General features: G+C 33.4%; 2 protein-coding genes across 2 annotated transcripts in view; one reads left to right on the top strand and one right to left on the bottom strand.

Annotated features, from left to right (window-relative positions):
- Positions 1–26,147, bottom strand: part of LOC106667711 (elongation factor-like GTPase 1) — a 238,006-nt gene that overhangs the window by 62,691 nt on the left and 149,168 nt on the right. The gene's annotated exons all lie outside the window — the stretch shown is intronic.
- Positions 1,199–24,159, top strand: LOC106667712 (protein giant-lens). The gene is made up of 4 exons (XM_014395828.2): positions 1,199–1,618; positions 19,803–19,976; positions 21,540–21,749; positions 23,102–24,159. The coding sequence occupies exons 1-4, from the start codon at positions 1,391–1,393 to the stop codon at positions 23,306–23,308; spliced, it is 819 nt and encodes a 272-aa protein (XP_014251314.1). The 5' UTR covers positions 1,199–1,390; the 3' UTR covers positions 23,309–24,159.

Here is a 26,147-nt window from a genome sequence, read left to right as displayed (position 1 = left end):
CTTTGGACGATAGAATCTTTTTAGTCAAAATTTGATAACCTCCTTAATTGTTGACTTCTAATCACGGGACACCCTGTACATCAGTCGATTCGCTTTGCAAAAACACGAAAAGAATCCATCGGTAGACGATCAAATTCAAAATGTAAAACATAATTATTTTGAAAACAAGCGGCATAGTTAAAAAATATTTTAAGTTCCTTCAACCCCTGAATAGAAATTGGTGAGAAATTTTTTTTCAAGTTCAACAAAAGAGAAGAATTATTCTCGAATTGTTCGACTTTCTAAAATGCCGAGGATTTTGTTGAAAAATCAGAATTGTACTAACTACGAAATGACTACACTGATCCAAAGGAAACTTTACAGCGGTTTACAACCCTATAACCTACGTGTAATGGCACAGATCCGGCCTCGGTAAACAATCCAGAACTGAAGATGTAAAAGTAAAACCTTTGAGGAGTTGTTCTTGATTTCCCTTATTGATAATTGACAATATCGATATATTGACAATTTGATTACATCAATGGAAAAAACATTAAAAACCGTATGAGATACATTTTTATTTATTTTATCTTTAAAAAACAAAGTACAAAATCAGAAGATAAACTTTTACGTGTACCTTTGCAGTGATGAGCGCAGTGTCAACGCCTAAACCTGCAGCTTAAAATAATATTTTTACAAAAAAATAAATATTTACAAAAAAAGTTCCTACATGTTCAACTCCTTCAACCCCTAAATAGCAATTTTTGTAAATATTTTTTCTGAAAATTTTTTACGAACATGATTTTTCACTGTTACAAGGAAAAGATTGTGGCGTTATCAATCTCTGTCAAATACCCCCCCCCACCCTAAAACGTCGAGTCTGAAAAATGTTATGTTAATTTTTCGTCGAGAATGGGCGAAGAAAGGGGTCGGGGAGTAGGGCATTCATTCACGAACGCTCATAAAACTCATTCATGAAGGCAGAGCTATTACTCGGGAGCTCGTTATGAGCGCCGGAGGCCATTTCCATCCCGGTCGAAAAACCACGGGGACGTGGAATCAAGCCGATAGTGGTAAAAAGTCCAGGTAATCCATTATTTTGGATAACGGAGAGAATAAAATAGTTATAAGAAACGTTGGAGATCACTAATGAATGCACTTGGAGGGGATGGGGGCCAGGTGTTGTACGTAGTCACCCCCTCCAACAGAAATCGGGGTTCATTCATAAGATGCTAGCTGCTAGGAGTGGTAGAGGTTCAGTCGCTCGCACCTCACGTGGACCGTTCATCAAAACCGCCACAACCTGTGGAGTCAGGTCAGTGTCAAGTGTAATCCGATTAAAGGATGGAGTGAATTAAATTCAAGGACAAAGGGATCAGATATACACAAATTTGCCAAAGCAAGAGCAATTATGCGCGTCAAGGGGTTCCTCTGTGTTTCGATTCTGTGGCTTTTCGATTTTGGAACGGCTTCCAGGACACCGCTCATCGTCTTCCAGCATGAGATAATCAACTACGCTTCTGAGGACATCATCCATAAACTGATATCCCAGACGGCCACCCTGCCAGAATACCATTACCACCATCACCACTACGGAGCCAAAATCGGCAAACATATCAGGACTCTTTATCAAACAGGGGTAAGGAATTATTTAAATAAATAAAAATTAAAGAAAAAAATCCTTCCTTGTGCCAGCCGTGAATAGGCTTTGAATGAAGCACTAATTTAGACCCTACTGTTTTTCGCTCCAGGCCAAGAATTAATGAATGTAGTTTTTTTTTGTTCTTCCTACGTGCCCATTCACTGATGTTCGACCCGGCTGCTCGGAAGGCCAAAATGAAAAAGACCACGGAACACAGAACGTAATTGGATTTTAATCGTTCCCCTCTCATCCTGGTAGATGGGTTTTTATTTCTGGACCTGAGATTATTTACGAATTACAGGCAGATTTCGTTAACGGGCGGAGTGAAAGGTCCATATTTGAACGGGGGGGAGAGATAAGGGGCATCAATTGAGAGAGAGTGAGAGATTTGAGAGTTGTTTTCAACCTGTTCCACCTTTCGGGGAGAGATCACGGTATTAAGAAGTATCACGGACGTCTATAAATAACGGCGATAATCAATATGACAAACTGTAAAACAACATATTTTCAAATCAATCGATATCACGAAAAGCTTTTAATATTTTCAAAAATAATCTTTACAATAATTTTTTACAGATAGTTCTATAAATGGTTTAATGTGGGACATTTTTAGGCCTTTTTCTTGAAGGTGTTTTAAAAAAATTGTTCCAAAGTGAAACGTTTCGGCATCCTGGGCCATTCTCACGTACGCTTTAATTCTTTATTGCTAAAATTTAAGACAATTAGACAATTTAAAAACTTAAAAAAAAAAAAAAAAAAAAAAAAAAAAACCTATAAAAATGGGATGTTGCAAACATATTGACGACTAACTGTATCATTTTTTGCAATGAAGAAATTCATTTCTTGTAGATTGTACTTGAGAATGACACAGGAAGCGGATAAGTTGTACATCGGAACTGTTTTTCTAACCTTCCAAGAAAAAGGCCAAATAATAACAATTAAACAATCCATAATTTATCGTCAATCCTTTTATTATTGAAAATACCCTTTAGAACCTCAGTTTTAAAAATTACGTGTATTCCACAAAACGTTTGAAACTTAAATCGTCCAAAATGAAAAGAAGTTTTTCAATAAAGTCTCACAGTTTTCTATTCCTCTCGCTCTTTAATTTTTTTTTAAATTATAGAACAATTAATTATTAACAAGAAAAATAAGTTAAACTGATACTCGATACAAATTCTTCAAACTTAAATAGTTAAAAATGAAAATACCTTTTTAACAAAAGTTTCACAATTATCTATTCCTCCCTTTCTTTCTCGTTTTTTCTTTAATATTTTTTAGTTATGGAACAATTAATCAGGGTTACTTCTAACATTAAAAAGAAAAATTAGTTTAACCAATACTCGATAGAAATCCTTCAAACCTAAATCGCGAAAAATAAAAATTCGTTTTTCATAATTGCCTCTCAATTTTTTCATTTTATTTTTTAATTAAGAAACAGTTGTTTCAACGAAGTTAGTTGGAACAAAAGCGGAAAGTTAGTTACTCGATAGAAATCCTTTAAATCTAAATTGTTAAACATGAAAATAAGTTTTTCACAAAAGTCCGACAATTTCCTCTTCCTCTATCTCTGTTTTTAATATTTTTTTAATTTTGGAACAATTAATCGGGGTTACTTCGAACATTAAAGGGAAAAATTAGTTTAACTGATAACGATAGAAATCCCTTAAGCCTAAATCGTCCAAAATGGAAATACGTTTTCATAATTGCCTCACAATTTTCTATGTCTCCCTTTTTTAAATTTCTTTTTTAATTAAGAAACAATTGAAAGAATTTAGTTGGAACAAATGCGGGAAATTAGTTTCACGATAGAAATCCTTTAAACCTAAATCGTCCAAAATGAAAATAAGTTTTTCACAAAAGTCTCACAATTTTCTATTTCTCCCTCTCTCACTCTCTCTCTCTCTAATATTTTTAATTATGGAACAATTAATTAGGAATTCTAACTTTAAAGAGTAAAAATTAATTTAACAGATACTCGATAGAAATCCTGTCAACCTAAGTACAAAGTGAAAATAATTGCCTCACAATTTTCTATTTCTATTTCTCTCTCTCTCTCTCTCTCTCTCTCTCTCTCTCTCTCTCTTTCTCTCTCTCTCTCTCACTCTCTCATTCACTACTCTCTCTAATATTTTTAATTATGGAACAATTAACTAGGGTTACTTCTAACTTTAAAGAGAAAAAAATAATTTAACAGATACTCGATAGAAATCCTGTCAATCTAAGTACAAAATGAAAATAATTACCTCACAATTTTCTATTCCTCTCACTCTCTCTAAATTATAGAACAATTAAACAAAGTTCCGGGGAATATTAAAAGCCGAAAATATATTCGATATAAATTCTTTAAACCTAAATCGCCACAAATTAAAATAAGTTTTTTCATTATAGTCTCGCAATTTTTCTCTTTATCTTCTTTTTTTTCAATTACGAAACATTTAACCAAATTTACTAGGAACATTAAAAACGGCAAATTAGTTAACTGATACGAAATAATCCTTTTGTTGCTCACAAACATATTTTTTTAAATACCATGAGTGTACGATTAATAAAAATTTATAGGAAAATTAGAGAACATGACAAAATAACTTACCAAAGCTTCAATAATAAATTCATTTTTCAATTAAAACAATGATTGGATAGAAAAAGACAAAACTGATATTTCATAAAGGAAAATAAAGCTAAAAAAAGGAAGATGGAAAATTATTTTACTTTTCATACTGGCATTTAAGGTATCGTTGACTGGTCAATAGTGTATAAACAAAATTTAAATATTTTACATTCAGCTCAAATATTCCTTTCTTATATTAAAACAAAATCACTTCCGCATTCTTATATATCTTTATTTATTTTTCTAATTTGTTGTAAAAAAACAAAACATGTTCAGTACATGTATAAGCATAACTCGTTAAACAGGATTCTGGCGATTTCTGGAACATTTATCGTAAAATATTCATACATATTCGTAGAGTTGAATTTTTTATTTATTTATTTATTTTTTATTCTATTAAATTAGAATTTGTACAACAAACAGGTCTGTCTGGTTTTTAATTTTTCCATCGTTCCTCTTAATATCCAAAAATAGACCAGGCATTTTTCTACTCGAATACTTACAAGTTTGAAGAAGAAAAGCAACAAAACCCAAAAAAGTCAACTTTTTATTGTTTTCATACTAGTTATGTTGAAAGTTTAGATATTCAGTATTAATTATTTTAATTAACTTTAATTATTTTATATGTATAGGCTAATATTTTAATATATTATTAATTTAATTAATAATATTTCTATTTAAATTGTAGAGATGACTTATTCCATAGATTGGGTCTTGTGTTTGGGCTAATTTTTTTTTTTTTCAAATGGACTTGTTTTCTCTTCGCAATGACGCCGTTTCTGTAACTTGGGAGGTGTTCTTGTACGAAACTAGAACACCCATTTAAAAATAGATCCTAGCTACAGTTTTGTTTCAACCTCGACAATTGTACGTTTGTACGCAAATTGTCAAATTTTTACGTCAAGGTTTTTTTAAAAATAAATTTTATTTTCAGGCTTTGCTAAGGCCCCATTGTTTTCATTCCTTCAATGATATTGAATGAAAAGGTATGATATTGAATGATATTGCAAAGGAAAAGGTTTAAAATTGATTAAAACGAATCTATCCTTCAGCCGTGTCAGGAGAGACAAACATAAAACCAGAGCGTTAAAAAATTATACATAAATGATACAATTTACGCCGTAGGTAGCGGCAAAGGATTTCGAGACTACTCATTTATGCGGATAGCCTTCGCACGGAATACTAGGAAGAGATTGGTAAACAATAATAATAACAAAAAAAAGAAAAAAAAGACAAGTGGGCCAGGTGTAGGAGGGTGGCCTATTTGTTGGCAAGGTGTGGTCGTCCTAGAGTGGGAAGCCAGTTGGCAATCGCGAATAAGTAAATCGCCCTTTCAACAGTGGAAACGCGGATCCGCGGCCCTGGAGAAAAGCAAGCTTTTCAACGGAAAAACAAAAAACTATAAAAAGTGCCTTGGCGATCGTTGCATAATAAGAGCGTGGGCATTGAGAATTTCGCAAGTCGCCTGTCGGTTCTTCATTCGGTCTAGCGAATATAGACCGATTCTACGGTTAACTTTGTCTTTAAAAAAGCTCGTTGAAATTTTAGTCATTTTCGACGAAATTTTAAAATATGATTTCAATTTCAATTCATTTTCATTTGTCAGACATCCTTTGATGCTGTCATAGCACACATTCATATAAAGAATGATAAGACGATGGGCCTGGGAAAACGAAACTGAACCCAAAGAATCAGAATAGGCCATTGCCGGTTAGCACATGGGCGTTAAATTGCTGCATCTACTGAGGTGTCATAAGAACCATTATTTTCCGGTTTACATGGAGTGACTTTCAAAGGAAAAAGTATGTGTATTTTCTTTTCCTCCCTCTCTCTTTTCTAATTCTTGTCTACACTCACTGACAATCTCTCTTTCTTTTTCTCTCTCTCACTCCCAACGACAGACTGTGCCAATCGCTCTCAGTTCTCTTCTCTTCTCTCTCCCTCTCATTCACACCCTCTCTTTTTATTTCGGCCTACGCTCACTCTCATTCCCTCTTTTTCACTCACTCATTCAGTATCTCTCTCTCTCACTCTCTTCTAATTATCGCCTACGCTCACTCTCATTCCCTCTTTTTTCACTGACTCATTCAGTCTCAGTCTCTCTCTCTCTCTCTCTCTCTCTCTCTCTCTCTCTCTCTCTCTTCTAATTATGGTCTACGCTCACTCTCATTCCCTCTTTTTTCACTGACTCATTCAGTCTCAGTCTCAGTCTCAGTCTCTCTCTCTCTCTCTCTCTCTCTCTCTCTCTCTCTCTTTCTTTTCTAATTATCGCCTTCGCTCACTCACTCAATCTCTCTCTCTCTCCCTTTTCTAATTATCGCCTACGCTCACTATCGTTCCCTTTTTTCACTCATTCATTCAATCTCTCTCTCTCTCTCTCTCTTTTCTAATTATCGCCTACACTCACTCACACACTCTTTCTCTCTCACTCACTCTTTCTTTCTCTCTCTCTCTCTCTCTCTCTCTCTCTCACACACACACACTCTCTCTCACACACACACACACACACACACACACACACACACACACACACACACACACACACACACCACACGCACAACCTCTCTCATCCCCTCGTTTACATTCGCTCACGCTCTCTCTTTTCATTTCGGTCTCTACGCACTCTCAACCTGCATTATTCGTTCTCTTTCTCTCACTCTCTCCTTCGCTGGATCTTTTTTCTTCTGATCTACTTTTTCGCTGTCTTTTCTAAAAGATCTCTAATTTTTTCAATTCTTTCTTCTCACCTTTCATTCGTCCCATTATCTCTGTTTCCATCAACCATCTACTCTCTCCCTCTCACCAATTCTCCTCACACTTTTTCTTTATATTCGATAAATCAATCAATTACTCCCTCTTCCTCCTTCTGTCTCTTTTCTAACTCACTTCCGCAGTACTTACACTCAACTCTTATTCACTCCATCCCTCATCTCATTCACGCTGTCCCTCTCCTGTTTCGATGTCCTATTGCAAATTATTGCACACGACAATATTTTCGACATAAGTTGTCACGAATATGCCTGCAGGAAACGGCTTGTTGACAAATCGTAAATATTTACACGCAGTCGAAAAAGGGGCCATGATAAACGGTAGATAATTTTTCTTCAAAACAAAAAAAGTAAACAAGACATATAAATCGAGACAAATAATTTTTGCTTTTAACGGTGAAACATACACATTAGCAATTTATATGATTCTTTTCATTCAACAATTGACGTTTATGATTTGTGTATGTAATTTGCCAATCATATTAAGAATTGAAGGCAGAGTGAATTGGTATTAATAAATAATGTAAAACGAAACGAATTGTATAGTTTTTAAGCAGCTTTCTTTCTTAACAAAAAAGGAATTGATTATGCTTCGAGTATAGACAATTTGGCCAGGCTTAAAAGGCTTTTTTTCCATAAAATCGTTAAAGTCTCGACATGCCTCCACATCACCTGCATCCTTTTTACTAATCCTCTCCAATTAATATATGACTTTTCACGACGTTTTCCAAACATAAACGAAAAAGAGTATTTAATAAGAGGCAATGAAGATTAAAAAGAAAAGAGGTAAAAAAAAGAAACCTTTTACTAATCCGGAGGAATTCAAGGACGAAAAAACTGAGAAATGAAAGAGATCAATGGTGAAGTAACGGCTTCTTTTTTCAAGGAAAAGGATTTGAATGAACGTATCAAACTCTTCAACCCGATTGTTTGATAAATATAGAAGAAAATATCGTTTGTAAGGATTTTTAAAATTCTTTGGGTAAATAACATATAGGATTTGAATCCCTAAGGTGACTAAATCATAAATATTAATAATTAGGAAAACTGAAATTTAGAGAAAATAGTCTCATTTTTCAGACATATTATTGTAGCAAATACACAATCAATTTATTTATATATTGCTTATATAAAAATTAACTTTTATGTTCGAAGAGTAGACCTGAGAAATGAATAGGCATGAAAAAAGGTACAATTGCTGGGGCAATAATCAAAATATGTTTTATAGACCTTTTTATAGTCGTCAATAATTATGCGGAATAGCGTGGATAGTTAATGATAGAATTTTTGGGGTTTTAACATAGTAAATTATAGATTTCATCTTGTTCGAAGTTCTACGGAGTGATAAACCTCGTTAGGTTTCTGAGCGTTTTGGTCTTCAGAGTGGCTATGCAGGCAAAAATAATAATAAAAGACCAAACTATAGTAAATCATGACTTATCGAACAACCTGATAATGTCCTAAAACGTTACAAACTTTTCTTCCCAATACTGAATCAATTTCTACAAAGAAGAATTTATTTTTATATTAACAAACCTTTCCTATAGAAACTTTTCAACTAAAAAAAATTTTTATTAATACGGAGGAATTCAAGGAAGAAAAGACTGAGAAACAAAAGAGATCAATGGTGAATTAACGGCTTCTTGTTTCAAGGTTTTCAAGGAAAAGGTAGGAAGCTAATGATTGATGGGAATAAAATGGCAGTCCCATAGAAATAGTAAAACAGTACAAACATCTGGGTATAACCCTCACTCCGCGCTTGTCAATGACTTGTCATTTAATGGGGAGAATAACAGTAGCTCAATTTCGTGTTAATCGTTTCTGGAATGACTTTATTAACAACGGAAATGTCCCTCCATCCGCCAAATATGATCTCTTTAAAGCTGTTTCGCGATCAGTTGTTTCAACGGTTTGAGCTGGTGGAAAGATTTCAGCGTTTTTTATTAAAAAGTTGTTTCGGCTACCCCCCATGACACCTAATCATATGTTAACGTTTGAGACCTCGACTTCCCTCGTTGAAGTTTTCGCCTTCGGCCTATATTTTAGATACTGCATTAAAATTCTAAATTTGCCTGCTCACCTTTCTCGTATTACAGCTTTGGACGTTATAAAAAGAAAAACATTTTGGTTCAAGCATTGATTTGGCGGAGAGATACTCGTGCAAATTCGATTCCCTGTTAGAATATAAGGACAAATGTAGTGCTCAGGTAATCCGTCAGAGGATGGACCATTGTTATCGTGAGGAGGGTGTGCGGTCGGCTAGACTATCTAACCGTTATTTACTGTACAAGGATTTACAGTACTCCCCAAATTTATTAAACTGAAATGCCCATAGAGCTTTCAGCCTCTCTACTAGGTGAGTCGCTCCTAACTTGAGAATCTAAACGTGTGATAAGGCCTATGTGCCAGGTGCGCACGCTAAAGAACCTCCATGTTATAAGACATTGCGACCCCCAATGGGAAACATATGAGCTTTCAGCCATTGAATTTAATTTGGTTTTTCATGTTAACCACAGTCCTTGGCGAGAAAGAGAGGTTTCAATCTGTGCTTTGGGTCACCTCGGGGAGAGGGAGGATGCCGTCCATTTCTTGGCTGTGAGTCCCATCCTCACTGAATTAAGATTTCCTCATACGGGACACAGGAAGCTCAGCAGAACCCAGCTAATTGAATTTATGGATGGAAAGAATTGCTTAGCACTGATCCGATACTACGCGCGGCAAGCTTGGTCTTATCGTTTTGCACTAATTATGGAATGATTAATTTTTTTCTTCGTGTATTCTTAAAAGTTTTCAATTATTTCATTCTTATATTTTTGTTGGTGTAGTGATCATCAACTTCTGGCAGACGGTATTTACCATGCTGTATAATTCTAATTTACTTTGTTTTTTATATATTTCTTTTTGTTATTAAATAAACATTATTATTATTTCAATTAATTATTTTTTGTATGTAAAGTTTTGGTTGAAATGAAAAAGCGTCACGAGCGGGATTCGAACCCACGACCTTAGGCTCAATACGCCGCTGCTGTAACCACTTGTGCTATCGTGACTTCATTTAACTCAAGTGGTTAGAGCAGCGGCGTATTGAGCCGAAGGTCGTGGGTTCGAATCCCTCTCGTGACGCTAAATTTTTCATTTCAACCAAGACCTTACATACAAAGAATAATTATGAAGGAAGTAATTTGGTCAATCAGACCACTAAAAATAATGGATTATTATTATTATTTTTATAGAAACTTTTATAATGTTTGGTTATTATACATTATAACATGCTTTTAATTTAAACATTCAGTCGATTTATTATACATCAACAGAGAAGTGCTGCACAAAGAAACCAGAAAAATATAACTAGCTGTTTCCTGACATTTTGAGCAAAGTTGAAAAAGTCGTCGGTTCAAATTTAAGACCGCTTTAAACATAAAAGCCCTGATATTAAGTCCGTGCTGTTTTTGTCTTGTATCGGTTTGGTGGGGATCGTAGAGGCTCCCTTCCCTCCATTGACAGTTCTCCGAGCGCAACAGATCCTGTGCCACATTGATAACTTGCCCCTCGGTCCTTGTTTTTCCACAGACTTCCGGTCAAGCCCTCTATACTTACCACAAGCTCGGCTATTAACTCAGAGGGGAACGTGTGGAAATAGTTATAAATTAAATCTCCCCACCTAGGATGTCCCAAAGGCGAGCTTTTTCGATTTCACGACTGTCCGATTATCTGTTATTAGACTGTTGCTTCTTTGTAAATTATACGATTTATTGTCCGCCCCTTATTACAGGGGTTGGGGTGTTTTTTTTTTATTCAAAGCAATCGTAAAACTGTTTTTTTCCTGTATAAAAATGTATTAAAACGTTTATACACTTTGATAAATCAAAAACTAACGGTACATTTGAATTAGAATAAGTTCTTCATAATAAAACAGTCATAAATATTAATATCGCCTTGGGGGTCTGATAAATCGTCTATTTGGTCGTTTCTGAACATGCTGAAGTTACCTATTTTTGGTAATTTGTTCTGCCAGGAGTCTTTGCCTTCTCGCCATCTTCAATTTGATAATGTTTAATATACAACAAATTAACTGGTTAAACGGTAAATTAATGTTTAAATGTTCCAAACCACACTATTCTCGTTGTTTTGGTCTGTCGTTTCGCCTTCTCGCCATCTTCAATTTTGGGTCTGACAAAATGAACGGAAACGGTCAAATTAAAGATCTAATTTAATGATCTCTATTGGCCTAACTCAATAAACATAATTAAGTATCTTTGCAGACCGATACATTCATTTTTACATAACATAATTTTTTTTATTTTACTAAGTTTGATGTAATATTTAAAGACTCGAATTGTAAAATATGTAGTAGTTTTTTTTTTTTTAAATTATTACCAACCCACAATGTGCTTGACTATATCCCCATTCCGTAAAGGGCCACTTAACACTGCCTTCCAGACAAAGGCCCTTTAAGAGACTACCTGGCAGGAAGCACAAAGAGATACATCGAGAACAGGCGGACCCAAAATCTATCGAGTTTCAAAGTCAAGTATGAAAACGTGAGAAATGCGTTCGCGTCAAACAAAGCCCACGCTCTTAAATAATACTTAAATATTTTCAGAATTTCATTGATAACGTTTTATATAAATTGTTAGATTTGTTGTTTTAGTTCATTAAACTATGGGTAGGTAGAGACCGACCTACTGATGTTGACGAGAAAGCGAACGCGCGCGCCCGGCATCCAAAACAACGAAATAATGTAGTTTAATCTCACCATCTACAATACTGGAATTGGACATAACTCAACTTTCAAACATTTAATTTGGAATGAATTAAAACAATATTGTCAAACTGAAGATGACGAGAAGACGAACGCGTCCGACAATCCAAAACAGCGAAATAGTGTAGTTTAATGTCACAATCTACAATGCTGGGATTTGACATAACTCAACATTCAAACATTTAATTTGGAATGGATTTAAAATATTGTCAAACTGAAGATGACGAGAAGGCGAACGCGTCCGACAGTCCAAAACAGAGAGAATAGAAGTTTCTATGTATCCACTATTGGGATTTGACATAACTCAACATTCAAACATTTAATTTGGAATGGATTTAAAATATTGTCAAACTGAAGATGACGAGAAGGCGTACGCGTCCTACAATCCAAAACGGCGAGAGTAGTCTCAATATCTCCAATGCTGGGATCTGACATAACTAAACATTCAAACGTTTAATTGGGAAGTGGATTCAATTCATTTATCGAGCTGATGATGGCGAGAAGGCGAAACGCTTCGTTTACAGAATTCAGAATCTACTTCTTATATAAACGTTTTTAGAAAGTATTTTCATGTCGAGTACATGAACTTTTAGATTCTTCCTTCATAAATATGGTACAAAGTAAAAGTTCTATCGATTTTAGATAGGGTGAAAGTTTAATTTGGAATTCGCGTAAACAAAATAATTCCTATTTCTTCGTTTTGTTTCAAACTTCTATTCGATTTTGTAACGGCATTTTTTTTTTATTGTTTAATGTTGTTTTTAAGCCTCAATTATATTGCATATATGTGGTGTTTGGTAGCTAGGAATGATTTGAGGCATAAAACATCTAACAAGGAAACGATTTCCCTCGGATCTACGTGATCATATCCACGGTAATTTTCTTTTTGGGCATTTCTTACGAGTGAGTCATCAAATGTTAAAAAGTAAACAGTGAAAAAGCATGGGGAGATGTCACGTCTATGCTCGTGTGGAGAGGACGTGGCCACATTCGGCTTGCTTTTTGCCCCCGCGCCGCGCCGTTCCACTCATGGGAAATATGCTTAGGCCAACCCCTGAACGCTTCATCGCCTCCTTTTTGGCTTGCACTTCAATATCACGAATGTGCTAAGGGGTATATTTCTTTTTTCCACGGCCTTTTTTCATCCTGGGCCCCCTGGACAAAAAGGCCTGAAGGGCCATAACACAGGTGCTCACCGGGCACACAACCGCCGAACAATAACTACTGTGGACCCCTACTGGAATCCTTTTGAGTCATTCCTTTAAATCCGGTAGACTACATTAACTACTTACGCCTGTCGAGTGAATGATCCTCGTTTTAAAAGCTAACGTTTCAGAATTTATAACATACATCTCAAGAGGGTTTATTATACTTTTTAAAGACTTTTTTACGCGTTTCTTCGTAAGTTTTGATGGGGAAGCGTTTCGTGTCACAGCATAATTCGGTATGCTCGTCGAGTGGACGCTCCGAGTTCTTCAGGTATGAATAATTTCGTGTACGTGTGTTCAATAAAATAAATGCAGACTTCATCATCAAGGGCACTTCTTAGCAATTTTAAAAATAATTAGATTTTCTTTAAATTTTACAGCGTTACCTCTATAAAAAAGAACACATGCTATAAAATACACAAAAAGCAGAAAATGTTAATAATTTACACCAACTTTTTGAAGAAAATTTAGTAATTAGTTAATAAAGAAAAAGTCCTTCGGCTTCGGGTGGGTCTTCTTCGGTTTCAGATCCAGGGCTGATGTATTCTTTGGGTTTGGATTCTGGGCTTTACTTCATATTTAAACGCACAAAAAACCCGCAGTTTTATTGTACCAATGTAAAATCTAATTATTTTTTTAGTTAATTGTAAGTTCAAGTTTACTCCAGTTTGACTAGCTGAGGAACTTGATAAAATGTCAAATAATTTCTTCCTGGGGTTGGGTATTCTTTGGTTTTGTATTCTGGGCTTTACGTCATCTTTTCAAGGGGTAAAAAGCTATCTTTTTACAAAATATTATTGTAAAATCTAATAATTGTTTTAAATAAATTGTAACCTGAGGTTTGCTCTAGTTTGAATGGAACTTGATAAAACGTCAAATAATTTCTTCCTAGGGTTGGGTATGGATTTTAGGCTTTATGCCATCTTTAAAAGGGGCAAAAAGCTAAACTTTTTAGAAATTATTATTGTAAAATCTAATATTTTTTAATAGTAAATTGTAGCCTAAGATTTGCTCTAGTTTGAATAGAACTTGATAAAACGTCAAATAATTTCTTCCTGGGGTTGGGTATTCTTTGGTTTTGAATTCTGGGCTTTACGTCATCTTTACAAGGGGCAAAAAGCTAACTTTTTACAAAATATTATTGTAAAAGCTAATAGTTGTTTTAAATAAATTGTAACCTAAGGTTTGCTCTAGTTTGGATGGAACTTAATTATAAATAATTTCTTCCTGGGATTGAGTATTCTTTGGTTTTGTATCCAGGCCTAACGACATCTTTAAAAGGTGCAAAACGCCAAAACGTTTTTGGAAAATATTGTTGTAAATAATAATAAATTTCCAAGAAAATTGTAACTTTAAGTTTGGACAAGTTTGACTGACTGGGCGAGGAATGAATCGTCAAGTGATTACCAAGGGCTATCATGGGCATTACGTCATCTTCAAAAATTGTAATTTTAAGTAAGGTCAAATTTGACCGGCCAAGGAACTGGATGAATCGACAATTATTTACTTCCTTGGAATTCTCTGCTTTTGGACCTTAATGTTATTGTGTTTGAATCCATGCGTTTTAATATTGCTAATGGATGTTCATATTTTTTAACCTTGATAATTAAAGTTTCAATGTCCTGATAATGAGGATAAATTCCTAGAAAGCTTGATCAAGTAACTGACTGCTTTCTTTTAAATTGAACTTAACAAAAACAGTACACTATTAGTAATAATATCCAATTTATTTAAATCTAACTGTATTATAATATCCAACTATTTATAGAAGTAGTTGGTAAACGTTTAACAGCTCGAAAGGCAACAGTGGTAATAAATAATGTTTACTGGAGGTTAAATGAAAATTCCTCTCACCATCAATATAAACCATATATATTTTATAGTTCAATAACAATGTGCAAAATTCTTCGACTTGATTTATGAAATATAATGCTCTTTAATTTCCGTCGATGCCATTATATATACGAATACCAAGACGACTTTTATGCTAAAGTTATGGTTTAATGATTTCCCCTCGTCAATCGTAAAATCTGTTATTACAACGTTCCATTTCTAAATCGTACATGAATCATTTGGGCCAGAGATAAGAAAACCTTCTCTGTTATTATTATTTACCTGGATATCTTTATCAATATTTATACAGGCAGAAGTATTTACAAAAGGACAGCAATTGTTTAACCCTGAGTATAAATAAACGCTCGACGAAGTGCGAACAGTAAATCTTTTATACGATGTGTCAAATATAATTTTATGCTTTTAAATAAAAAAGTAAAAGAATGGAATGCCTTAGCTGACAATGTTTGATATTCGATGTTAACAAAATAAAACAAAAATTCTCTTCATCATATATTATACTCTAAAATGATTTATCGCCGGCGAATATTTAAACTTAAGTTGTAAACTTTTTACGACCCTCGACTGTAAAATTCCATGCGAGTAATTGTGTAGTTTACAAGAGAAACTCATTGGACACGATCGACAAAGCTGGTTTATCAAACTCGACCTTTGTTTATAGTTTTGTTGGCATTAAACATAACATTGAAACATAAACGTTGATCATTCTTTAAGAAAAACCTAGTTGAATTTTTAGAGAAAAGTGGGAACTTTTTAATATTCGGTCGTGAAAACATTTTATTTAACTATTATTAATCTTTTGCGCAATAAACTTTAAAAAACTTTCGCCAAAAGTAAACAGAAGAAACTAGAATGAAGATTCTCTCGGATAGGAGTTAGTAGTCGATTACTTTCTGGGCAGATGTCTAGTCTGTTCTTCTTTACGTCTTTCCTAGCATAATTTCATAATTCGATAACGGTCATAAAAGAGTTTCGTTTCTACCACCAATTAAACGTCGTAAAAAACGCAAGATTGTAAATTTATCGCAAGTTCAAAGGTTGTTTATTTAATATTATGTGAGGAGGATGGTTTGGAAAAAATTAAACTTGTAACTTTAAGAATACTACTTGATGAATCGTTAAGAGATCTTACTGGGAAGGGATATTCTTTAATTTACGATCCTGGGCATTGAGTCATCTTTAAAAGGGGGGGATCAAGCAATAATTTTAAAAAAATTCTACAAAATCTAATATTTTTTGTAGTAATTTTTCACTTTAACATTGTACTTGATGAATCGTCTCCCTGGGAAAAGGTATTCTCTGGTTTTGCATCCTGGGCTCATCAATATATATGTATAATATATTTTTTTTTTTTTTTTGAAACATCTAATATTCTAGTAATTTGTATCTTTAAGAATACTACTTGAATCGTTAAGAGGCAACTTACTGAGAAGGGATATTCTTTAATTTACGATCCTGGGTTTTGAGTCATCTTTAAAAGGGGGTCAAGCAATAATTTTAAAAAAATTCTACAAAATCTAATATTTTTTTAAGTAATTTGTCACTTTAGACTGTACTTGATGAATCGTCTCCCTGGGAAAAGGTATTCTTTGGTTTTGCAACCTGGGCTCATCTCTAATTAAAAGGGCCCATAATTTTTATAGATTTGTATTTTGTGCAAAATCTAATATTCTAGTAAATTGTAATTTCAAGAATACTACTTGATGAATCGTTAAGAGACAACTTAATGGGTAGGGATATTCTTTAATTTAGGATCTTGGGCTTTGTCATCTTTAAAAGGGGCCAAGCACAGCAAAAAAGTCTCACAACCCAAAAAGGGTTTTTTTAGGGGTAGGTACAACTGGATTTTTAAAGTTTGAATTCTTGGACAAACGAAAGACAATATTGATGAATCATGATAGTTTTTATTGCCAACTAATTGGGTGCATTTAATACATAAATTAAAAAAGTAAACTTCCATCTATCTCTCCTGTAAAATTTTCTTTTTTTTAGTTGCGTCATTTTTCTTGTGAGTGTGCGACATATGTACTCATTAATTTTATACAAATACAAATTTGTCAGATATAGCAAAACCTGTAGGAATTTTTGAGTGATCTATAAGTCAGTCTTTTATGCTTTTTTGGACTTGTGATTTGTTTAAAAAAACACGTTTTGCCATTGAAAATGATTTGACGAAACATTGAATGTTGAGCTCTTGTAGTCATTGTGTTTCTAAATTTCTTTTTGTTGAAAAATTTACAACTTTGCTTAAATTATAGAGGTTTGCCAAGGGAAGATTTATTCGAGCTAGTATTAATTGTTTAAACCGTTTAATGTGCGTAATTATTTAGGGAATTTTTTTGCTTATTCAATCGCCGAATTCACCACGCACGAGTGGTTTTTTGAAAAGGAGTCGTAATGGGTGTGGTTTAATTTTAACGTTACACATCTGCCCACCGTATGAATCACAATTCCCGACCAAAAAGGTACACAAAAAAATTGAAAATAAACGAATCGAAGAGGGGGCAATCCACTTTAATACGGTAGGTGCTAGTTTATACTTCCACGAACTTCTATCTGATGGAACAAAGTCGTTCCAGGAACTAAGAGTTAACTTGTTTGGGTCATCTTGTATACCAGGAGTTTTTGTTGGGGTTGAGACCACGTGTCTTCTCCCTTCTCTTTCTTCTTCCCTTTCTCTCTACCACTCCACTTCTCTGCCCATCAATGGTACAAGGGTCCGAACGGGTTGGTTAGACCTGACAGCTCCTACGTACGCTGTGCAATTGATAGCCATCAGTTCTGGGTCTAGAGGATAGGATGAATTTATGCAGAAGGGAAACGGTTCACTACAATCCTCATGAATTAAAGAACTTCATTGTAGTTTATATTCCTGTGGTTTAAATAAATTAGACTAGTACAAATAAATCAATTCAATCAATTATTTAGTTCATTCAATAATTTTTTCAAAAATTTAATCGTAATAATTAGCACTATGATGAACGACATAGAAAAATATGTATTAAGATGAACCTTTCTTATAAGTTGGAACTTTCAGAAATGTACAAATTTGCTTAACGAAAAAGCTGAATTTTAATAAGTGAATATCAAATATATTTAATTAACAAAAAAGCAATTTTTCGTCAGACTATACTATATTTAACTAATTATATTCAAAATTTAATAAAAAGACAAAACGCATTTCTTGGAACAAACAAGAATGTTTGTAAATAGATCTAGTAAAAGTGATTTTTTCTTTTTTCCGGTACGTTTTTCAAGTAAAAACCGGATTTTCGTTAGTGCATATACAATGCGTAACTACAATCTTTCAAATCTTGACGGGAAAAAAAGAAAAAGAAATGTTTCTCTTGGAACGAACTCTCGAAACTTCGTAAATGCATCTTCATCGACCTATTTTTTGTTCGTAATATCCGATTTTTTTTTCAGGACGTTTTGCAAGTAAAACAGATAATCTTTGATAAGCGAATATAGAATATAATTGACTAATTACATCCAAAACGTTCTGAAAAAATAAATGCGTTTCTTGAAAGAAACACTTATTTTAGTAAATGTATCTAGAAAAAGGTATTTTTTCTTAGCAATATCCGTTGTTTTATCTAGTGAACATACAAGATTTAACTAATTATATATGATTAGGGGTTTAAATACTTATTTTAACTAATTACTTTCAAACCGTTCCGTTAAAAAAGAAAAAGAAATGTTCTTCTTGGAACGAACTCGAATCGTTGTAAATGCATCTTCAAAGACCTATTTTTTCTTCGTAATATCCTATTTTTTCAGGACGTTTTGCAAGTACAACATAGAAACTTTGATAAGCGAATATAGAATAATAATTGACTAATTACTTCCAAAACGTTCTGAAAAAATAAATGCGTTTCTTGAAAGAAACACGAATCTTTGTAAATTCATCCGCAAAGGTTTATTTTTTCTTCAGAATAAACGATGGTTTTTCTTATTTTCAGTAGATTTTGCTAGTAAAAAACCAGATTTTCATTAGTGAACTTACTATGCTTATTTAGTTACTTTCAAAACGTCCTTAAAAGAAAAAAAGAAATTGCATTTCTTGGAAAACACTGGCATCTTTGTATATATATGTACAAACAACATTTTCAAAAATGTTTTTCTGCTTTTTAGCGTATGGTTGTTACAATAAATTACATCAATAAATCTGTTTTTTTACTGGGGATAAGAAAATAATATGCTGACTCGTTTTAAATGAGATTAGATGTATAAAAATTACAAACAATGAAAGACCCTTCCAATAAAATAGTGTTTTTGAACAAATCAATTCAGTTTTGTTTTAAGTACCCTTAAATACGAATTTTTATTGCAAACTAAAAATATAAAATTTCACCAAGGGGGGAGGGAATTTCTTTCTCTACGATGTCCTGTGTAATAAAACACACTTCTGGATTTTATCCAACTTCAACGTTCTTACAACCTTTTTATGTAAGGTCTTGGTTGAGATGAAAAAGCTAGTGACACGAGCGGGATTCGAACCCACGACTTTCGGCTTGAACGGTTAGCTAGTTATTATGAATAGCTAATTAGTTATTCTTTTATTATTAAAAGAATAATTAATTTTAAATAAATAATAGGGTCAATTAGTCCACTAAGCATAAATGGAAGTTATTACAACCCTTGGAATGTTTAATTTCTCTTCTTTCAGCCTTTGGTAAGTTTATATTTTAAGGGATTATAAGTGAGAAAAATAAGTATGAAATCAACAAAAATTCCTCAAATGATTTACGTAATTTCTCCGTTTCTTATTTATTTACAAAACTGGTGCTTGATTCATTATCTATAGTTTATAGAGTACTAAAAACCTGTAAGTTTTCCCGTGGATCAGTTAAGTTATTTTAACTCTATCACCAATTTTCTCAAAAATCGGAAGCATTTCCTGAATTTTTGCAAATCTTTGATATCAGATTTTCACTTCGGCTATATATAATGTTTTTCTTTTTGTCTTCCTCTCCAGAACTCAGAGAAGGACCTGCCGGAATGCGAACCTTGGGCGGTGTGCAGCAAAGTCGACGTCTACGATACACCCTGGCTTGAGAGACAGTGCCGATGTCCGAACCACCAGAAATGCCCCGGACTCGTCACGCCCAACGACGGCCACACGATCACAGACAAAACGAGGCAATTTAAAGTAAGTAGATACACTTAAGAAACCACTTTGAATGAACATAAAAGATGAAATCTCATCCTTTAATTCTCGAAACGTCCAGGCAAAAATCTATGATCCGATATTAAATAAAAACCCTTTGGCTAATTATTCAGAAATCGTGAGATGCGGTCTGGTGTGATGTAGGTTTCAGAAAAACATTTTCTTTATCGTGCCAACGTTTCGATCTTTATAGAGATCATCTTCAGGGCCTGGGATTTACAAACATTGTTTANGGTCTGGTGTGATGTAAGTTTCAGAAAAACATTTTCTTTATCGTGCCAACGTTTCGATCTTTATAGAGATCATCTTCAGGGCCTGGGATTTACAAACATTGTTTAAATTTAACAAATATATGTAGGAATGGAATAAAGTGAATTTATACAATGCAAATAATATATTTTTTATATTCAATCAAAGTATCTCTATTCACTCTCTACTTTATTGATTGAATACAACATAATTTTTTTTTGCATTGTCTAAATTCACTTTTTTCCAATTCCTACATGTATTTGTTAAATTTAAACAATGTTTGTAAATCCCAGGCCCTGAAGATGATCTCTATCAAGATCGAAACGTTGGCACGATAAAGAAAATGTTTTTCTGAAACCTACATCACACCAGACCGCATCTCACGATTTCTGAATAATTATCGATTAAGGGTCATTAATCACCGCACATTTCCATTAATTATTCAGAAATCGTGAGATGCGGTCTGGTGTGATGTAGGTTTCAGAAAAACATTTTCTTTATCGTGCCAACGTTTCGATCTTTATAGAGATCATCTTCAGGGCCTGGGATTTACAAACATTGTTTAGATTTAACAAATAAATGTAGGATGTGGAAAAAAGTGAATTTATACAATGCAAAAAATATTTTTTTTATATTCAATCAAAGTATTTCTACTCACTCACTACTTTATTGATTGAATATAAAAAATATATATTTTTTGCATTGACTAAATTCACGTTTTTCCACATCCTACATGTATTTGTTAAATTTAAGCAATGTTTATAAATCCCAGGCCCTGAAGATGATCTCAACAAAGATCGAAAAGTTGACACGATAAAGAAAATGTTTTTCTGAAACCTACATCACACCAGACCGCATCTCACGATATCTGAATAATTATCGCCTAACGGTCACTAATCACCACACCTTTGGCTAATAAGAAACGCTTGTATGTAAAACTAGCATAGTCAAACTATCCATTTATGTTTTCCTACATGACTTCCCTTGAATATGAATATCAAACCACGGATAGCACAGCGCCCAATTTTCGTCCTGCCTAGTAGTCTTCAATTGGATCAAGTTTTGTCATAATTTTTTTCTCGTTTAAGTATTTTAATATTTTTTCGTCGGGTATTATATGTTAAAATTTTGTCTTTGTTTGTCTCAATCATGTACGGTATACCAGAAAACTACCATCAAATCTTTTTGCACAAAGTAATTGCATTAACTTACATCTTCAGACACGTGACTAACTTATATTGTATAAGTGTATATTGTATCTCAGCTCGATATAATTTGCCTTTGTGAATTTTTCAGCTTTGCGAGCCGGTGAAAAATCTGCCGACCTGCGGCTACTTCAGGGACGTCACCTGGACCCTGACGAGCGGTCCTGACAACATAACGTCGCAGGTAGTCCATTGTCATTGCCCCAAGGGTGCTATAGCGTACCTTATCAAGAGGCAACCTTATCAAACCAGGCATGGTCAAATAGGCTACCACTATTCCTTCGCCTGCTCACCACAAAGTGTAAGCGTATATTATTATTCTTTTTGCATAGGTAGAACCCTAGCTGTTTAATTAATATAACTAACATATACATACATTCATGCAAAACAAGAGTGTTTGTGCTTCAGGAACCGATATAATATTTATTTGTGTATATTCTGTTCCTGTATAATGTATACAAATAAATACACCCAATGTTTTATCATTTGTCTACCATAATCCTTTGAAAAAATCTTTTTGAAACATGGGGTTGTACGTTATTTTCATTCTTACTGACTATATTAATGGTGGTCATTATTTAATTAAATATAAATTGCTGATGCTTTGGGTGTTTGAGCAGTATTTAAGGATGAATATGAAGTAAATACTAACAGGAATGGAATTACCCTCAACACTTTTTATCCGCATAAATTAGGAGAATTTGCGATACTCATGGCTCCAAGGGATGGCATGAACAGGATAATTGAATTGAAACAAAACTTTCAAATAAGAGTAAGTACCAAAAAAGAGTAAGGAGAAGAAAAAACCTCAGCCAATAAAGGGACTTGATTGTACACTGATGGATCTAGAATTCAAGAAGGTACAGAGGAGAGGGCTCAAAAGTCAAATATTCAAGGCCCCTGAGCAATTACATTATTTTATTTCAAGCTGAAATTAATTAAGAGATGTACTCATTTCCATTGGATAGAGGATATAGGTATCAGTCAGATAGGCAGTCAGGCAGTCATCAAATCAGTAAACTCAAACAATGTAATACAACCACTAAAACCATGCCTAAATAATCATTAAATAAAATCCTTAATAAATAGGGATTCTTTCGTGTGCTATAGGTACAGCACAGGAGATACAAAAGCTATAAAAAGGCTAAATACGCCAAATTATTCCAAAATTTTATATCTATATCATGCACATAAATGCTTAAAAAAGCTAGACAAGGAACTACTAATTTCTGGCCAAAGGCTATGATAAAACTTTCATAACTTTGGTACTTAAGCATATTTCTTTGCTTATAATTAATCTTATCATGGAGATTTTTTTTCGGATGGGGAGGGTTCTACCTTATCCTGAAGTTCCATGATTATCCTGCATGATAAAAACCAATATTAAATTTTAAACTAAACTAAAAAAATAAGCTAAATTAAGCTATTGCTTGACAAATTTCATAAATTTGAGCAAAAATTACTAACTTATACTGACTAACGATCTACCTTTCTTTTCTTTGCTCTTATGTTACATTAACTTCAGAAAAAATAGATAAATCCATTTTTTCTAATATTTATGTGCTATTTTACTCCATGGTTCAATTAACATTTGAAAACACTAAGCAAATAAATAACAACTGTATTTAATTAGGCCTCAAATTTCTCTTTCAGAATCTAAGGTGTCAGCGCAAAGAGCCTTGCCGTTTGTTTTCGGTGAGGAAAAGGTCGAAGCTTTTGGATGAGGTGAACACCAACACTTTGTGCCAGTGTCCTCACAACCATCACTGCCCCAAACATCACACACACCCGGGTGTGCTTCAGGGGAAGAGCTACGTCGAGGAAAGCATACGAACTTATAGCGCGTACTGCTTAAATTGAAAGACGTTTGTGAATAGTGTACAGACCCAATCAAAGACATTTTAAAAAATAATTTATTTTCGTCTTTTTCTCTCTTTTTTTAATGATTAAATCATTGACACATCTACTATGTCTACGTTAATACTACTTTAAAACTTAAGTTATGCATAAAAAAGAAAAAAAACATGTAATTACAACTTTTTACTCAGTTTAATTCACTGGTTTTCAATCGCTGTGTTTATTTGTTATACTGTTGCTTGTAAATTCAATTCATTACATCATAGTAGTTATATTAGGACAGCCACTTTATTGAATTTGTTTGTTTAATAAATCAGAAAATTATAATTTGTTATAATGATGGTGGCTATGTGAAATTTAACATTGAGCTCATACTGCTCCTTTCTTTTCAGATAAAAACCTATGGGAAATAATTGGTATATTTAAAAAAATAGTATTTAATATAGTACAATTAAAGATTACACAATGATCTTGCAAGGTTTGTACCTGATCATGTAAAGCAAACTTGTATTTCCTATTATTATAACATTAGGTACTAGAAGTTTATGAGTCAAATATTATGTAAAAAATGTATTTTTGTACATAGTAAGTATGATAAATCTCCTATGGACCTTTGGTTGATATATCTTTTGAGCTCAATGAGTTTGAAATGTATATTTCTGTAATAACGTTTAATTTCTCGACATGGTACATAGTACTCGGCATGTTTATATAGTTTTTGTGTTTAATAAATTATTCTTTTTAAAAAATGTGTTGTAAAAACTGGTATTTGTTAAATTTAAGGTTACCACTATAATCACGTATGAGCTTTAATACATAATATATGATTATATGAATAAATATTTTTATCTTTATGTTTAAAAATGTTATTTGTGCACCTCCATTGAACAACACTTTATTTTTAGTTAATGAAAGGGGTTATATAAATAAAATAAAAAGAATATTAATCAGGGTTATTTCAGAAAATAACTTTCACAGGAAGATTGTCCCTTATTTTAGATTTAACCCATTACAGAAGGTCATGTTAAAATTAACTGAAACCTAACGAATTGAATAATTTATTTATTAGGGAAATAACAATATGTATCTGTAGAAATATATAATTGATCTGACAGATACATTGAAGATGGTGAAATGCTGAAACGTATTTGAGGAACCAACCCAGAGAGGATATGCAGACCAAAATAATTGGATATTACATTCTTAACCCCTACCATACCTAACATAACCTAACCAGTCCTAACCCTACCTAGTCTATCCTAAATGCATCCTCACCAACCCAGTGAGGATAAGGAAATCAAAATGTTCATTAACTCCCCTCCTAACATCGAAATGATCGTTAACTCCTCTCCTAACCCCTATCCCACTTAACTGTATTTAATCACTGCTTAACCCCAAATCTACCTAGAATATCCTCAACACATCTGGCAAAGCGACCAAGTGAGTATAGACAGATCAAAATGATCGGTAATTCCACTTCTAACCCCAACCCTACCTACATATACCTACCCCCACCTTACACAAACCTAATTTAACTAATCCCTAACCTTAACTGACCAAACACAATCTAATCCTAACCTAACGAGTCCCCTACCTAGCCAATTCAAGAGGTATCTGATAGACTGCAGATAACAACAATAGGCTGCAAAAATGATTGGTAATCATTACAACTTCATCACCCACACAGACTCAAGAAATCTCACGAAGAAAATAAAAGCCTCAAGGGTCAAAAAATAGTTTGCAAACACACACACACACACACACACACACACACATTTTGGCTTCTACCACAATGAATTTATCTGTTTAGCTTAGTAGACTGGACAAGACCACCTGTCTATTCTACAGTACAATGGTACATTAATACATAATGGTAGATAATTATGGATAGGTGGGTAGATATCATCCACTCTAAGATAAACTCATAAATTCATTATTGTAGAAGGCATTATTTTTAATTTTGTAAGTAAATGTTTATATTTGTTAAGGATAACAATTAGAAATAGTTTCAAAGTCCTGAAAAAGGGGATATATTCCTTGAAAGCTTAATAAAACTGAAATTTTTCTTTCTTTCAAATTCACGTTATCTTTGATTTTTTCTATACAATTATAATATTAAGGCTGATATCAAAGAAATTCAGTTATATGTTCGTTACATTATCTGCTTTTTGACATTACAAGCATTTTTTTATTCATTAAAAAGGCGTATGCAGAAAAACAAAATCAAGATGTTATAAAAACGAACACCCATAGAAAGATAATAAAATTAAATATTAAATTAAAAGAAAGGAAGTGATCAAATTTGGAAATTGAATGCTAGTTGGTGCTTTGCTCAACATAAGTCTTATTTCAGGATGCTGCATGTAGGTAGCGCAAGCTGCCTAAGTTGAACTTTGAAAATGCGTTAGCTATATAGAGTAAGCAGCTTCATCTTGCATGTGCACTAAGGTTTCAACAACATTGTGATTCTGTTTAGTCTACTAAGTTGATGTATAAAGAAGAAATAACAAAATGTAAAATGAATCACAATTAATGATTAGAATTACATATATTGTGTGTGTATACACAGCAATTTTCAGATTAATTTTAGTCTCAAATATTTAAAAATGTACTATATTATAATATTACATTCCCATATTCTCTCTATATTTGTGGCTTTACCATCTTCAATCGACCTGAGCTATTTTTGCAAAGTTTGTACCTTCTGTCTGTTTGAATTACGAGAACTTTCAAAGTCAAGAATTCTAGAAACCTCTGCATTAACAGTTATAGTATCTTAAAATATTCATAATGTACCTTTTAAAATAAAAATTATGTATGTTATGATGGGATTGGTAAGGAT

Source organism: Cimex lectularius, unplaced genomic scaffold, assembly GCF_000648675.2.
Source record: "Cimex lectularius strain Harlan isolate CLEC.00 unplaced genomic scaffold, Clec_2.1 scaffold101, whole genome shotgun sequence".
Lineage (NCBI taxonomy): Eukaryota > Metazoa > Arthropoda > Insecta > Hemiptera > Cimicidae > Cimex > Cimex lectularius.
The sequence above is the reverse complement of the archived record's forward strand: the minus strand, read 5'-3'. Positions and strand labels throughout refer to the sequence as shown.